Source organism: Neofelis nebulosa, chromosome 9 (genome assembly GCF_028018385.1).
Source record: "Neofelis nebulosa isolate mNeoNeb1 chromosome 9, mNeoNeb1.pri, whole genome shotgun sequence".
Lineage (NCBI taxonomy): Eukaryota > Metazoa > Chordata > Mammalia > Carnivora > Felidae > Neofelis > Neofelis nebulosa.
In genome coordinates this window covers 31,824,565-31,839,400 of record NC_080790.1, presented here as the reverse complement: position 1 = coordinate 31,839,400, position 14,836 = coordinate 31,824,565, and the positions used below count along the sequence as shown (strand labels likewise).

Sequence of the window (14,836 nt, the reverse complement as noted above, 5' to 3'; positions counted from 1 at the left end):
GAAGGGAGGGTACAACGTAGTGGATGTATAAGTAATTGTATAGCTGGAAAGACCTGAAGTAAAGGTCAAAGTAACATACCAGGGGCCTGGCTGGTCTTGGAGTGTTTGGAGGGCGGTGAGAAGTGACAAACCAAAGACATGGAGTGAAGATGCTTAGGTTTCTGGTAAGCGGTAGTATTAAAGCTATTATATCCAGAACGATCTTGAAGGGAGGATGGCAGGGAAACACCAGCAGGCAGTTTTAAAGCCTGATAGGTTTTTTCCCCCCAGACCTTACAGGTTTCCTGTTAACATTCTAGTAAAGATGTCGAAGGACATTTTGTGAGATCCACACAGCACTATAGTGCTGGTAACCCCATCTCACAGGAGGAAATGGGTTCAGTGAGATTGTTAATACCGTTTACTGGTCTCCTATTAGAAGAAAGGAAATGTTTGAATCTTTTTTTTTTTTTTTAATTTTTTTTTCAACGTTTTTTATTTATTTTTGGGACAGAGAGAGACAGAGCATGAACGGGGGAGGGGCAGAGAGAGAGGGAGACACAGAATCGGAAACAGGCTCCAGGCTCTGAGCCATCGGCCCAGAGCCTGACGCGGGGCTCGAACTCACGGACCGTGAGATCGTGACCTGGCTGAAGTCGGACGCTTAACTGACTGCGCCACCCAGGCGCCCCAAGAAAGGAAATGTTTGAATCTTAATGTGTTGTTTCAAAGCCCTTGGTTTTCTTATCAATAAGGCACCTTATTGCTTTTTTAAAAAAAACCTTACGGGAAAATCAGAAAATACAACCCATGATTCTACTCATTGTCGACTTGCTGATAACTTGGCTATTTTCTTTCCAGACCGCATGAGGCAAAGATGCCGGATAGAAGGATAACTGGAAGGTGTGGAATGCAGTAGCCAATTAATTGTTGAAGCACTCTAGGCTGCTTCTTGAATCTAGTGCTGTTTCTTTTTCCCACAGGCCACTGGCCCAACTTACTTTCCATTTTATTTCATTTTTTGACTTGGTAATATATTCAAGGTGTATATAGTGAGAAGGCACCCTAACCCTGACTCAGCTGCCCAGTTACCTCCCCAAAGGCAACCATTGTTACCAATTAATATAGCCTGAGTAAATATGGACAGATTTTCTCCATTTCCCTTTTAACACAAAATAGATGCGCCTTGTTTTCCCTCGTTTAACATTTTGGAGTTCTTCCATTATACGTAAAAATGGCACTCTTTTTATGTTGCATACTATTTAGTTCCTGGATGTTGCATAATTGACGCAGATAACTTGTGTGCCCCTTCAATGTGCCAGGTACTATTAGCCATGGAAAACAGATGAACAAAGTCTTTATCTTCTGGAGCTTAAGTTCTGGAGAGACAAATGAACAAACAGGTGGGTAATAACTGATTCGGACAACAACGAGGCGGGGAGAGAAAGGGGGAATTGGTTGGTGTTGGGTAAAGGATGTCTAAGGGAGGCCTCTGATAGTAACGTTTGCGCATGTGAGGGAGTAAGGCACGTCAGCTTGTGGAGATAGAGTGTTCTAGGCAGAGGGCATAGTAAGTGCGGAAACCCTGAAGTGGTTTGTGTTGGGTAAGGATGCCAGCATGGAGTGAACACTGGGAGAGAACAGGAAGGAATGGCATAGGAAGGGAGAGCGGTGTAGGATGTAGATTATATAGGACCTGTGTACCTTGGAGAGGACTTGTTGCTTTTCCACTGAGAGTTTTTCAGCAAAGTAGCAGGAATTAGTTCCCTCTTAGTGGATGTGAGGGTTTCTGATTAACAGTAATAATGCTGTAGTGAATAGTACAATACATTGCACGTGTGACTATGTATTGGATAGACCCTAGAAGCTGAATTGCTGGGTCAAAGGATGTGTGTGTGTGTGTGTGTGTGTGTGTGTATATATATTGTTGTTTTTTAAATTTTTAACGTTTACTTAACTTTTGAGAGAGAGAGACAGCACGAGCAGGGGAGGGACAGAGAGAGGAGACATAATCCGAAGCGGACTCCAGACTCCGGACTCCAAGCTGTCAGCACAGAGCCCGATGTGGGGCTTGAGCCCACGAACCGTGAGATCATGACCTGAGCCAAAGTCGGATGCTTAGCGTCTGAGCCACCCAGGTGCTCCTGCATTTATATATTTGCTAGGTATCGTTAGTCTGTCCTGGTGACAAGGTGAAGGAGTATCTTGTTTCTCTGTACCATTGCCTGCATGGTGCACATAGTGTAACCACGTGGTGGGATTTCAAGCTTTTTAATTTTACCAATCTGGTGTTGAAAAATGATGTCTCAGCATAGTTTTTGGTTTTTAACTGTGGTAAAATGCATGTTTTCCCCCTATTCTGGAAAGTTTCCATGTATTCAAAAGTCTGGTTTAGGCTCCTTTGCTCTCAACACAGTGAACTTGCCTGTTTACTTCTCTATAGGTATGCCACCAAAAGGCTAATGGCGACAGCGGGTACCGGGCCTTGTTCTGTTTTCCTCACTGCCTAGTACTTAACACTTAAATATTTGATGAAGGAAAGTTAATGGGTGAATGAATCAATGAATTATGATCTGTTAAGCCGAGGATATAAAATTGGAACCTCCTCTCTTCTCTGAGACCTATAATCGCCATTTCAATTAAAAGCTCACATTTCCATTTAGCCACATCTAAGACTCCTGTCTGAGTCTGTCTGCGGAGGATCTAGATTCCCTAGGCTGCTGTTTACAATGTCCAACTCTACTCTGCAACTCGGTTGCAAGGTTTCTTTTCTCCTCATCTGGGTTCTCCTCATCAAGGAGTTCTGCTCCGAAAGGGTGTGGAAAATTTCTGTGCAGAAAGTTCTCTGCAGAGAAGGGTGGAGACTTACCTACCACCCCAAGAACTGGTGAGCTGGGGTGAGTCAGCCTATCCCATGTAAGAAAGGTCATGTCATAAGACCAACAGCAACCATTTCATCTATCAGCTGCCTAAGGTTATATCCTATCCAGCTCTGCAGGTCCCTTGGGTTGTCCTCAGTGACCAAAGCTTGCTTAAAGGTGTCTGGATGTGATCCTATACGAATGCATTGTTAAGTTTTTATTTTGGGATGTAGCAGATCTTCAAGAAATCTGGATTCCAGAAAATGAATTCTTTCAATGCCAAGGCTAAAAAATTCTGGCTGTAAAGCAAATACGTATGACAGAGATAAAGGTAGATGGGCTAGTTTATCTTGGCCATTGTCAGAAGAACCATCACCAGAGTTCCAGGGCTCTTAGAATAAGAACATACTGCTTTCTTTAATGATGGCTGCACGATACTTTAATGTTTATATTCCTTCAGAGTGTAGGCTATTTATTTAGACCAGGATTCAGAAATTTGTGGCCCACAGGCCAGATCTGGCCCACTGCTTTTTTCATACAGCTAATGAGCTAAGATGGTTTCTACATTTTTGTGTGGTTGAAAAAAATTAAAAGTATAATAACACTTAATGACATGAAGATTATGTGAAATTCAAATTGCAGCATCTGTAAAGAATTATTGGAATGTGGCCAGGCTCATTTGTTTACCTATTGTTTCTTGACTTTTTGTGTTACAGTGGTAGAGGTGAGTAACTGTGACAAACTGGAAGTCCCAAAAGTTTAAAACATTTACTCTTTGACCATTTACAGAAAATGCCACCCCTGGTTTAGGTATTTATCTTTAGCTCTTCACCACCTTCAATATAATTATTTCTGCAGATCTTGGGTGCCATTACTGGTAGGGTTGCGATGGCCTTACCAAGACATATTTCTGGTCTAGGAAGATTGTTTCTCTGTGACTCATTCTTTTTTTTTTTTTTTTTTTAATTTTTTTTTTCAACGTTTTTTATTTATTTTTGGGACAGAGAGAGACAGAGCATGAACGGGGGAGGGGCAGAGAGAGAGGGAGACGCAGAATCGGAAACAGGCTCCAGGCTCCGAGCCATCAGCCCAGAGCCTGACGCGGGGCTCGAACTCACGGACCGCGAGATCGTGACCTGGCTGAAGTCGGACGCTTAACCGACTGCGCCACCCAGGCGCCCCTCTGTGACTCATTCTTGACGAGGTGCTTCATGAAGCTAAGGGGGCAAATTCTAGCTAAACATTTATGTACTTATAATATTGGTGAAAGCTTTTACTCTAGGGCAGTGTCTCATCCCTAGTTATGCATTAGGATCCCCCAGAAGCCTTCAAAACATTCCAGTGAAATCAAAATTGCTGAGAGTGATGCCTGAGCATCAATATTGTAACAATATTCCCTGGTGATTCTAACATATAGCCAGAATAGAAAACTATTGCTGTAGGGGTTAGTGATGCCCTCTCCTAGTTCACTAGTTACTGGACAGATTGGCCTGGCTTCTTGCTACTATAGCAAGAAAGGTTGCAATACTCATGTGATTCAAAAGAAGGCTCTAATATGTATCATGTTTCTCTTTTCCTTTCTCAAAGCAAATGACCCTATGCTGGAATGGAACCTTTCTATGATGGCAGAAACGGCATTTTAATTTATGTAAATACCAGTAGAGGTCACTATGCTCAGAGAAATATTCATCTTAAAAAAAAAAAAAAAAGGTAACATTCTGTTAACTGAAAACATTTCCTGTTTTCAGGAAATTTGAAGCAATATTTACTAGAACTATAGTTTTACCCAACACTAAAGCAACTCCAGGCATGGCCTCTGGTCATAATTACTGCTTCAAAGCATCTACAACTCTTCTAGCTGCATATGTAATGTTTATATTTGTTGTATCTTTCTGATGCGTTGATGCTTTTATTATGAAATACCTTTGTTTCTATGAATATTTCTTGTTTTAAAAGCTATTTTGTCTGATATTAGTAGAGCCACTCCAGCTCTCTATTGATTACTGTTTTGTATCCATGGTGGATCTTTTCCATCTACTTACTTTTAATTTTAAGCCTATTGGTGCATACAGTTTAAGCTCTGTCTTGCTTGTTAAATTCAGTCTGACAGAACTCTGCCTTTTGGGTTACTTAAGCCATCTATAGTTAATAGAATTATTGATATTTTTTTCTGTTTTCTTTTTTTTTTTGTATTTCCTATTTTGTTTCTATATGTCTCCTGTCTTTTTCCTCCTCTTCCTCCTGTACCTGCATTCTTTTGCATTAAATATTTTTTTAGTGTATCATTTTAATCCCTTTTGATTTTCTTTTTTACTATATTTGTGAGTTACTTCCATAGTTGTTATATCTTCATTTATCACAACCTACTTTAAATTAATATTCTGGCAAAATTCAGAAAGTTTGCTCCAATTTATTTCCTTTTCCTAGACTTCCTTCCCTTGTGCTGTATATATTATAAGCTCAGTTATGCAATGTTATAAATTATTGCTTTATACAGTCTTAGGTCTTTATAGAAGAGTCGAGAAAATAAACACACCCAGTTTCGTTAACCCCTATATTTATGCCATTTCTGATCGTTTCTTTCCAAGGATTCAAGTTGCTGTCTTAATTTGCTTTTGGCATGAAGGACTTCCTCCAGTATTTCTGATAAGGCAGGTCTGCTAGCAATGTTTTCATTTACTTTTGCTTTTGAAGAGTGGATTTGGGTGATACAAAATCCTTGGATTTTAAGCACTCTGTCATTCCGCTGCTTCCTGGACTCCCATTGTTTCAGATGAAGAGTCTGATGTTAATTGGTCCCCTGTAGTAATGAGTCATTTTTTTCTCTTGCTTTCAAATTTTCTCTTTGTTTTTTGGCATTCAACAGTTTAAATATTATGTATTTAGGTGGGGATCTCTTTGTATTTATCCCTCTTGGAGTTATTTGAGTTTTTGGAAGTATAGATTAATGGCTTTTGTCAACTTAGAGGTTTTTTTGCCATTGTTTTTTGAAATATTTTTCTGACCCTTTCTTTCCTCTCCTTCTTGGACTCATTACACATATGTTGGTGTGCTTGGTATGTCCCATAGGTCTCCAGGGTGCTGTTCTGTTTTCTTTAATCTCTTTTCTCTGTCCTTCAGATTGAATCATTTCTATTGATTTATCTTTAAGTTCACTTATTTTTTCTCCTGTCATCTATTGCCGAGCTTCTCTAGTGGACTTTTCATTTGTTATTGTACATTTCTTTTTTATTTTTTTTTTTAACATTTATTTATTTTTTAGAGACAGAGCATGAGCAGGGGAGGGGCAGAGAGAGAGGGAGACACAGAATCTAAAGCAGGCTCCAGGCTCTGAACTGTCAGCACAGAGCCCAATGTAGGGCTCCAACTCAGGAACCACGAGATCACGACCTGAGCCAAAGTTGGACGCTCAACTGAAGGATAATCTGTCTCTATTCAGTTTTTTGGTTATTTTTTAAGAAACTTTGTGTTTATTTTTAAGCTCAGTTTTCTAGGGGGTTTCCCTGTGTCTGCATAGCTTAGTGGTCAGCCAACCACCAGACAGGCACCTCAACCAGTCAGATTTCTGCCCTCTGCTGATCGATCTGTTTGTAGATGGGGAGTGACTTCAGTGTTTGGGGTGTTTTCAAGTCTGTCCTGGCTTTTACTTTTTGCTGAACCCCTTTTAAGTTCCTGTGCACATGAAAGCAGCCTCAGAGTTAGCCAGGAATATACAGCTTGGACCTCTCTGGTCTCTCCTCTGCATGTGTGCAGCTTTAGATCAGCCAGAAAGCTGCACGTTCCAACTAGATTGCAACCTCAGGGTTAGTAGAGCCACCAGGTGTCCCGCTTGCATAGCAATGTGGTCATTACTTCTATTGATAAAGCTATTACTGGATGTTGGTATCACCTGTCACTCCAAATTGAGTGAACCCCATCTTCAACCACAGGAACCTGCTGGTCTTCACGTTCTGTTTTGCCTGGACAGAACCTCCATAATGACTGAGCTGGGGGAGTAGGGAATGGTAACAGCCCTGGGTGAGAACGCCACAGTCTCCCACTGTTCCTCCACAAAGTTCAGCAATTTTCCAAACAAATACGTCTCAGATTGCTGTATGCTTTGGGCCAGTTTCCAGAGCACTAAAGTTGTTTTGCCACTTCCCCCCACCCCCCTTGGCATTATAGTTGCATTTTTGAGGAGAGGATTTGCTGACGTCTTTAACTTGGCTATAGCTGGAAGTGCTACCCAAAGCATCTGAGACTTGAATTATGATTGAGTAATTGGAGAAGTTGAAACTTGGAAAAGGATTGTACTCCTGTCATAACTGCCTACACAGCCCACTGCAAACTGGTGATCCAGTTGTTTAAGATGGTTATGACTGAGAATGGGAACTGGCCGGGGAACAGGGGGTATGTGCTGTTTCCTTTCTGTCTTCTGCTGGTAGTCCTGTATTTTCTCCTGTTCCACTTTTTGCAAACTATCCATGGATTCGTTGACATAACTTCCTTCAGTCCTTTGAGAGTGGACCATCATTGGTTACCGATAGTCACGATAGTCCAACCTCCACAGCAGGCCATCTTAGTTTATGTCTTTACAGCAACATTTGTGCAGGTGTTCAGTATTATTACCTCTTACCTTGTTAGGCAAAATGATTGGGAATTGGAAAAATGAAAATCCCACAGCGAATGATAAGAACTTATAAGTTCCATGAATTCGAAACAGGAATCCATAGATCATTGAACTGAAGTCAATGATACGCTCACCTGTGAAGGATCAAAACTGAATAATTGTACTAGTCTGGTTGTGGGTAGTAGAGGGTATATGGTAAAGAAGGGATGGACTCCTGGGGGGCCTAGAGACTTTGCTTTTTCGACAAGGCTTTAATAATTGTGTGGTTATGTGGTGTTTTCATATTGAATAATACCATGTTTGTCTTCACCACCTCATATGAGCTAAGTGTCCTGTTATTAGACAGTAGAGTTTTGTTTCTTGCTGACATCTTTAGTGAGTTCATAGAGACCTTGTCACACTCTACATGTCTCGTAACTATGTAGTAGGTCTTTTCTTAGGGAAATCAAAGTTCTCTTTTCTATGTGTTTTTCATGAAAAGGGATAGATTGGTTGCTACCACAAAAGATCAATTTCTCTAAAATACTACTTTCATCAGATTTGTAGCTTGACATACTTAACCTTTTTATTGTCTTTCGTAAGCATAATTAATTACCAGTATCTTCTTCAACTGCCCTAAAGGTGCATATCCTTACTGGGGCTACATAACTTTGTTTTTTAGTTTATTACTTTTTTAATGACTGGTAGATGTTACTTTATTTTTTCTTTGTAATTTATTTGTATGTTAAAAAATTTTTTTAATATTATTTTGAGAGAGAGAGAGAGCAGGAGCAGGGGAGGGGCGGAGAGAGGGAGACACAGAATCCAAAGCAGGCTCCAGGCTCTGAGCTGTCAGCACAGAGCCTGCTGAGGGGCTCGAACTCACGGACCGTGAGATCATGACCTGAGCCAAAGTCTGGCGCTTAACCGACTGAGCCACCCAGGTGCCCAATCTGTTTCTTTCTTTCTTTTTTTTTTTTTTTAAATAATTTTAAGTTTATTTTGAGAGAGAGCATGAGCAGGGGAGAGGGAGAGAGAGAATCCCAAGCAGGATCTGTGCTATCCTCAGGGATCCTGATGCAGGGCTTGAACTCACGAGCTGCAAGATCATGACTTGAACCCAAATCAAGATTCAGTCACTTGACTGAGCCACCCAGGAGCCCCTGATCTCATCTCTTTTAATGGCCACATAGTATTCCATTGTATGGATTATTATTTATCCATTCTTGTATTGATGGGTGTTAGGTAGTTTAAAATTTTCCTTATTACCGATTAGATTGAGATAAACATCCTTGTCTGAATGTTTGTCTTTACAGATTTCTATAGAAAGGATTTCTTTTTTTGAGCAGGGCAAATCATAAAATTTTATTGAAAAACTTTTTTTTTTTTTAAATTCTCAAGTTAGTTAACATACAGTGTAGTCTTGGCCTCAGGAGTAGAAGCGAGTGATTCATCATTTATATACGATACCCAGTGCTCATCCCAACCAGTGCCCTCCTGAATGGCCCATCCCCCATTTTCCCCACCCCCATCAACCCTCCGTTTGTTCTCTGTAAGTCTCTTATGGTTCGCCTCCCTGTTTTTATCTTGCTTTTCCTTCCTTTCCCCTATGATCATCTGTTAAGTTTCTCAGATTCCACGAGTGAAATCATGTGAGGTCAGTCTTTCTCTGACCGATTTATATACAAAAGGTTTCTAAAAGTGGAATTACTAGATCGTGAGTTTTCCAAGTTTGCCAATATCGATAGATTCTGCCAAATTTCCCTCCAAAAAAGTTGCACTAATCTACATTACTACTAATGGTGATTGAGTAAAAATTCTCCATTTACCAGTACTGTATGTTATGAATCTTAGACTTTTCCCTCTGAACGGAAAAACTGGGGACTTTTTTTGGAGTGTGGTGCCAGCAGAGCATACACTGGCTTGCATTTTTACTTTTTCCAGCCAGTGACCTCTTGTGACCTTTTTTTTTTTTTTTTTTACTTGAACTTTATTTTTTTAATTTTCTTTTTTATTTTTATTTTATTTTTTATTTTTTAAAATTTACATCCAAATTAGTTAGCATCTAGTGCAACAATGATTTCAGGAGTAGATTCCTTAGTGCCCCTTACCCATTTAGCCCATCCCACCTCCCACAACCCTTCCAGCAACCCTCAGTTTGTTCTCCATATTTATGAGTCTTCTGTTTTGTACCCCTCCCTGTTTTTATATTATTTTTGTTTCCCTTCCCTTATGTTCATCTGTTTTGTCTCTTAAAGTCCTCAAATGAGTGAAGTCATATGATTTTTGTCTTTCTCTAATTTCACTTAGCATAATACCCTCCAGTTCCATCCACGTAGTTGCAAATGGCAAGATTTCATTCTTTTTGATTGCCGAGTAATACTCCATGGTATATATATACCACATCTTTATCCATTCATCCATCAATGGACATTTGGGCTCTTTCCATACTTTGGCTATTGTTGATAGTGCTGCTATAAACATGGGGATGCATGTGTCCCTTTGAAACAGCACACCTGGGGGCGCCTGGGTGGCGCAGTCGGTTAAGCGTCCGACTTCAGCCAGGTCACGATCTCGCGGTCCGTGAGTTCGAGCCCCGCGTCAGGCTCTGGGCTGATGGCTCGGAGCCTGGAGCCTGTTTCCGATTCTGTGTCTCCCTCTCTCTGCACCTCCCCTGTTCATGCTCTGTCTCTCTCTGTCCCAAAAATAAATAAAAAACGTTGAAAAAAAAATTTAAAAAAAAAAAAAAAAAAAAAAAAAAAAAAAAGAAACAGCACACCTGTATCCCTTGGATAAATGCCTAGTAGTGCAATTGTTGGGTCATAGGGTAGTTCTATTTTTAGTTTTTTGAGGAACCTCTATACTGTTTTCCAGAGTGGCTGCACAAGTTTGCATTCCCAAGTGACCTCTTATTTTTATTTTTTTTTTTATTTTATTTTTTTTATTTTTCATTTTTTTAAATTTTTTTTTTTTCAACGTTTTTTATTTATTTTTGGGACAGAGAGAGACAGAGCATGAACGGGGGAGGGGCAGAGAGAGAGGGAGACGCAGAATCGGAAACAGGCTCCAGGCTCTGAGCCATCAGCCCAGAGCCTGACGCGGGGCTCGAACTCACGGACCGCGAGATCGTGACCTGGCTGAAGTCGGACGCTTAACCGACTGCGCCACCCAGGCGCCCCAACCTCTTATTTTTAATGGGGATTTTGCTACCTCATTACAGGTTGTAAGGGTCAGATGAAATAACTTCTTCAGACATACTTTGGGCAATCATAAAATGGCAGTCTCATCCATGAAGGAGGAGAATCCAGGTAAGATGGTAACAGGGTAAGGGGCACCTGGGTGGCTCAGTCAGTTAAGCGTCTGACTTTGGCTCAGGTCATGATCTCACAGCTCGTGAGTTCGAGCCCCACATCGGGCTCTGGGCTGATGGCTCACAGCCTGGAGCCTGCTTCCGATTCTGTGTCCCCCTCTCTCTCTGCCCCTCCCTTGCTCATACTCTGTCTCTCTCAAAAAATGAACTAAGAAAAAAATTTTTTTAAAAGATGGTAACAGGGTAAGAACTCAATTGTCCAGAGGGTCCTAGAAGAAGGATGTGTGATGGAAAATAGGTTGTGCAGGGCTCTAAACAGTAATATGGTGAGACTACCCCCAATGCCTGCTCAAAGCCACTTGGGAAGAGAAACAGGACCACAGGTCCTGGGCCTCAGCATCTGTGGCTCAGGGCCCTGGCTGACTGAAGAATTTGCTGTTCACCTTTCAGGTCCTTTGTCATGGGCACAGGGAGGGCCTGTGGAAAAAGAAGTAGACTAGTGGCCAGTTTTAGTTCTAGCCCCGCGGACGTAGACGTGCCTTCAAGATATCTCATGTCTAATCCCTTTGCCTCACCCAATCCCCAAAATTGGGTTGTTTGCCCATGTAGTAAACACCAGCAGTAGAGACAGCGCTCAGGGTTTGGGCTGTCATGGTGCAATTCTACATCATCTGTCGCTATCCGTCTCGTCTCCAGAGAGACTGATATCCCTGAGGGAATACACTACATCTTTTTTTTTTTTAAACGTTTATTTATTTTTGAGACAGAGAGCACGAACGGGGGAGGGTGAGAGAGAGGGAGACACAGAATCTGAAACAGGCTCCAGGCTCTGAGCTGTCAGCACAGAGCCTGACGCAGGGCTCAAACTCATGGACCGCGAGATCATGACCTGAGCCGAAGTCGGCCGCTTGACCGACTCAGCCACCCAGGCGCCCCGGGAATACACTACATCTTAGACATTACTTCTTGAATTCCTTAAGACTCAGCAGAAAACTGTATACACGGTAGGTATCCAGAAAATTCATGCTGAAATGCATTTAAAAAAATAAATGCTTCTTTTGGTTTATTGTTACTAAGGAAGTATGGGAAGCTCAGGAGGCGGCCAGTTAGGTGACTTTCTTCTAGGAAGGTGCTGGGGCTCATACTGGAAGAGCACAGTGGAATCCAGAACATACCCGACACTTGGTCAATTTCCCAAAGGTCCGTGTCTGACAGATTTAAAGATAAGCGAAGGCCCTGGGAGTCTTCCGAAGGTGCAAGTTCTGGTTTTATTTCAACTGGTTGCTAGCATATAATAGAAGATAGATTTCTTTAAAACTCTAAACCAACCACCAACCCCAACCCATCACTGATGATTCAATTGTTCAGGAAACGGGAGCTGCAGGCTCAACTATGTAACACCAACGTCTTGTGCCAGGTGCACTCTACAGTCAGTCCTCAGGTAAGGCCCTCTTTCCACACGAACACAGCTCTTGTCTCCAGAGGCTTGCTTTCTTTCCCACGCCTTGCCTGGGCTGGGGCTTTCTCTACCCCAAAGGCAGAGATCAAAATTACAGATTTCTTCCTGGATATTTTGACCTGGCCCTTTGAGTCATATCCTTGGAGACCGCTAAACTCAGACTCAGACTAATGCTTCCCATAAGCGTGAATCTGGGAAGAAAGGCTGGCCCTAACAAAGGTCAGAACCCCCTGTGTCCACCAGCGATCCTGAGAGTGCTCTGGCAGACTGAAATGGAAGCAAAGAGGGGGCTTGAATGTGGATACCTGATGTCACGTCTTGGCTAAAACTTCTGGTTGTGTGCCTTTATGAGGGTCATTTGCCCACCCTAAGCCCCAGCTCCTTCACCCTCAATCATCTACCACCTTATCAGAGCTCTGTCGGAGCTCTGAATTGCTGCGCAGGGACGCGGTGGCCTGAGGTAGGGGAGGAGGACAAAGAAACGGAATGAGAGTAGGATCAAAGAAAAGAGGTGCAAAAAGGAGAGAAGAAAGCAGAAGGGTGGAGAGATGGGGCCAACACAGCAAGGGGCTGGGTGTCCCTTCCGGGTTAGGGTCAGGGCTTAGGCGAGAACCTTGGCGGTTGGATCCCCTAAACCACACAGAAGACAGAGCTGGTCATAGACTGAACCTGTAGCCAGTCACTGGGAAAGGAAATCAAGATCCAGACTAATTATTGTGAAGCTACCCTTTATATGATTTTGATTCACAGGCTCACTTGTAAAGCCTCAATCTCCTCTCTGGACAGGAGATAGGCTGTTGAAGGGCCCCCAGCCTGGCCCTGGAGGTCTTTACACTTCCTTAAGCGACAGAAAACTTGAACCAAGTGGTGTGGTCATACTCCTCACCAGGCCTCAGCAGCACAGGAGGGAAGTGGGGCTGTGAAGGGAAAAACAATACAGGTTACACCTTGCCGGCTTGGGTCGTGCCCTCAACCATTCAGGATGGCTTCTGGACTGGTCTCTAGGCCAGCTCTGAGAACCAGTTGCCAATGTAACTGGTTTGCAGTGAGATAACTTGAGCCAGAATGAAAATCAACTACATTGCTGAGCACATGGTGCTGTAGCAGGACCTTGCTGTGTGGATTCACATTCTGGGGCAAGACTGCAAGACAGTCTTTTGAGCTGGTGCTTTGAAGAGCACTTTTCTAGGCCGTGGCTAGAAAAAGAAGCTACCAGTAAGCAAATAGGAAGAGAAGACAGAGCCATCTTAAAAGCGTGGTCGCAGAAGATAAGATTGAGAAGAGCAACGTTAAACTGAGTAAAGGCTTCGAAGGCAAAAAATAGAGGAGATTAAAAAAAAAAAAGTAAATGCTATATTAGGAACTTGGCTCTGGGTTTCCTGTGTTTATCACGACTTGGAGAAGAGAACACATGTAGACTTTTGAGTCAGACAGACCTGACTTGAGGGTTGTGACCTCTGTCATACAGTGTGACCTTGGACACAACACCACTGAGAGGCTGGCCTGTAGCTTTACCTGATTGACTGCATCAGGCCAGCTCTGGGTCTCCAGGCAGAACCCGGAGTGCTTGGGATAGACTGCTCCACTCTTGCCCTTCAGTGTGCCATCCAGGAAGTTGCCCGTGTAAAACTGGACCCCGGGCTGGGTGGTGTACACTTCCAGAACCCGCCCGCTTCCAGCATGATGGACCCTGGGGACAAAGCAAATCATAGAGGTACAAGGGCGGAAAAACTGGCAGGGACAGGTAGGAGCTGGGAAGCAGCCTCGAGACAGTAATCAGACCCAGTGACAGCAGGGACAAGATACATGGAGACAAAGATGGGAAGAGCATGATGGGAAATTCTCGCAGTCTCATGGGTGAGGCATGAGCAGGTGGTCCTAAGTAAGGACCCTCCAGTAGCAACTTCTCACTGTGATCTTGGCTTCTCTGAGGAAGGCTCACCCTGGCCAGACGTGTGTGTGTGTGTGTGTGTGTGTGTGTGTGTGTGCGCGCGCGCATGCGGGGGGCGGCCAGGCCGCAGAGACACAGTTGTCAGATTCCGGAGGAGCTGAGATTCTTTCTCAGGAAGAGCTGATGCTCTCTGCTTGGCCTGGCAAAGCCACCAGCTGTGTCTTTTGAAAGAGAAGAGACGCTTGTCTAAATTAAACTGTCACCCTTCCCTGGGGCTAGAGCAGGCTGGGCTTTTTAGTCAGATCTCCCCCCCCAGAGAACAGAGGTGCTGTCAGTTTCTGCTGGATTCACGGTTTCCTTTTTTAAAAAAACGAGGTAAAACATCCCAACAACGTAGTCGATCAAGAGGTTCTGGGAAGAGGAGGGCCAGGACTTGAATAATGGAGAGTAGGCAAGAGAGTGTCCTCCAGACTAGAGAGAGAAATGGGCCAGAGGAGAAGAGTGGACTCCATCTGGAAGAACACGGGGACTGGGGCTCTAAGGGAGAGAAGGCTTTTGAAGTTTCCATTAGAGTTGGAATCATATTCTCTGCCTTATTTAAAATCCATTTATTCTACAGACGTGCATTTGCTATTGCCACGCGTGGGGTGAGGTGCTCGGGCAGAGCTGGGGATGCACAGAGGTAGCAGGAGGAGCCGGGAGGTTAGCGGGGAGGAGAGAGTGCACACAAATGCCTCGCAGGCCAGGC

The 14,836-nt window shown here is 43.2% G+C and overlaps 1 protein-coding gene and 1 long non-coding RNA gene across 3 annotated transcripts in view; one reads left to right on the top strand and one right to left on the bottom strand.

The window, feature by feature from the left end:
- The first annotated feature begins 677 nt into the window (after window positions 1-677).
- Window positions 678-8,813, top strand: LOC131484650 (uncharacterized). Its single transcript, XR_009248368.1, has 3 exons — window positions 678-1,382; window positions 1,947-2,117; window positions 4,428-8,813. It is a non-coding gene; the product is annotated as an uncharacterized LOC131484650 (long non-coding RNA).
- Window positions 8,814-11,987: 3,174 nt separating this feature from the next.
- The window catches only part of GALM (galactose mutarotase), a 116,301-nt gene continuing 113,452 nt past the window's right edge, over window positions 11,988-14,836 (bottom strand). For both annotated transcript variants that reach the window (XM_058683087.1, XM_058683085.1), the window contains exons 6-7: window positions 13,713-13,887; window positions 11,988-13,114 (exon numbers count right to left, since the gene is read on the bottom strand). In XM_058683087.1, the coding sequence (XP_058539070.1) occupies window positions 13,037-13,114; window positions 13,713-13,887 (253 nt within the window). In that variant the 3' untranslated portion in view covers window positions 11,988-13,036. The remainder of the gene's footprint in view (window positions 13,115-13,712; window positions 13,888-14,836) is intronic.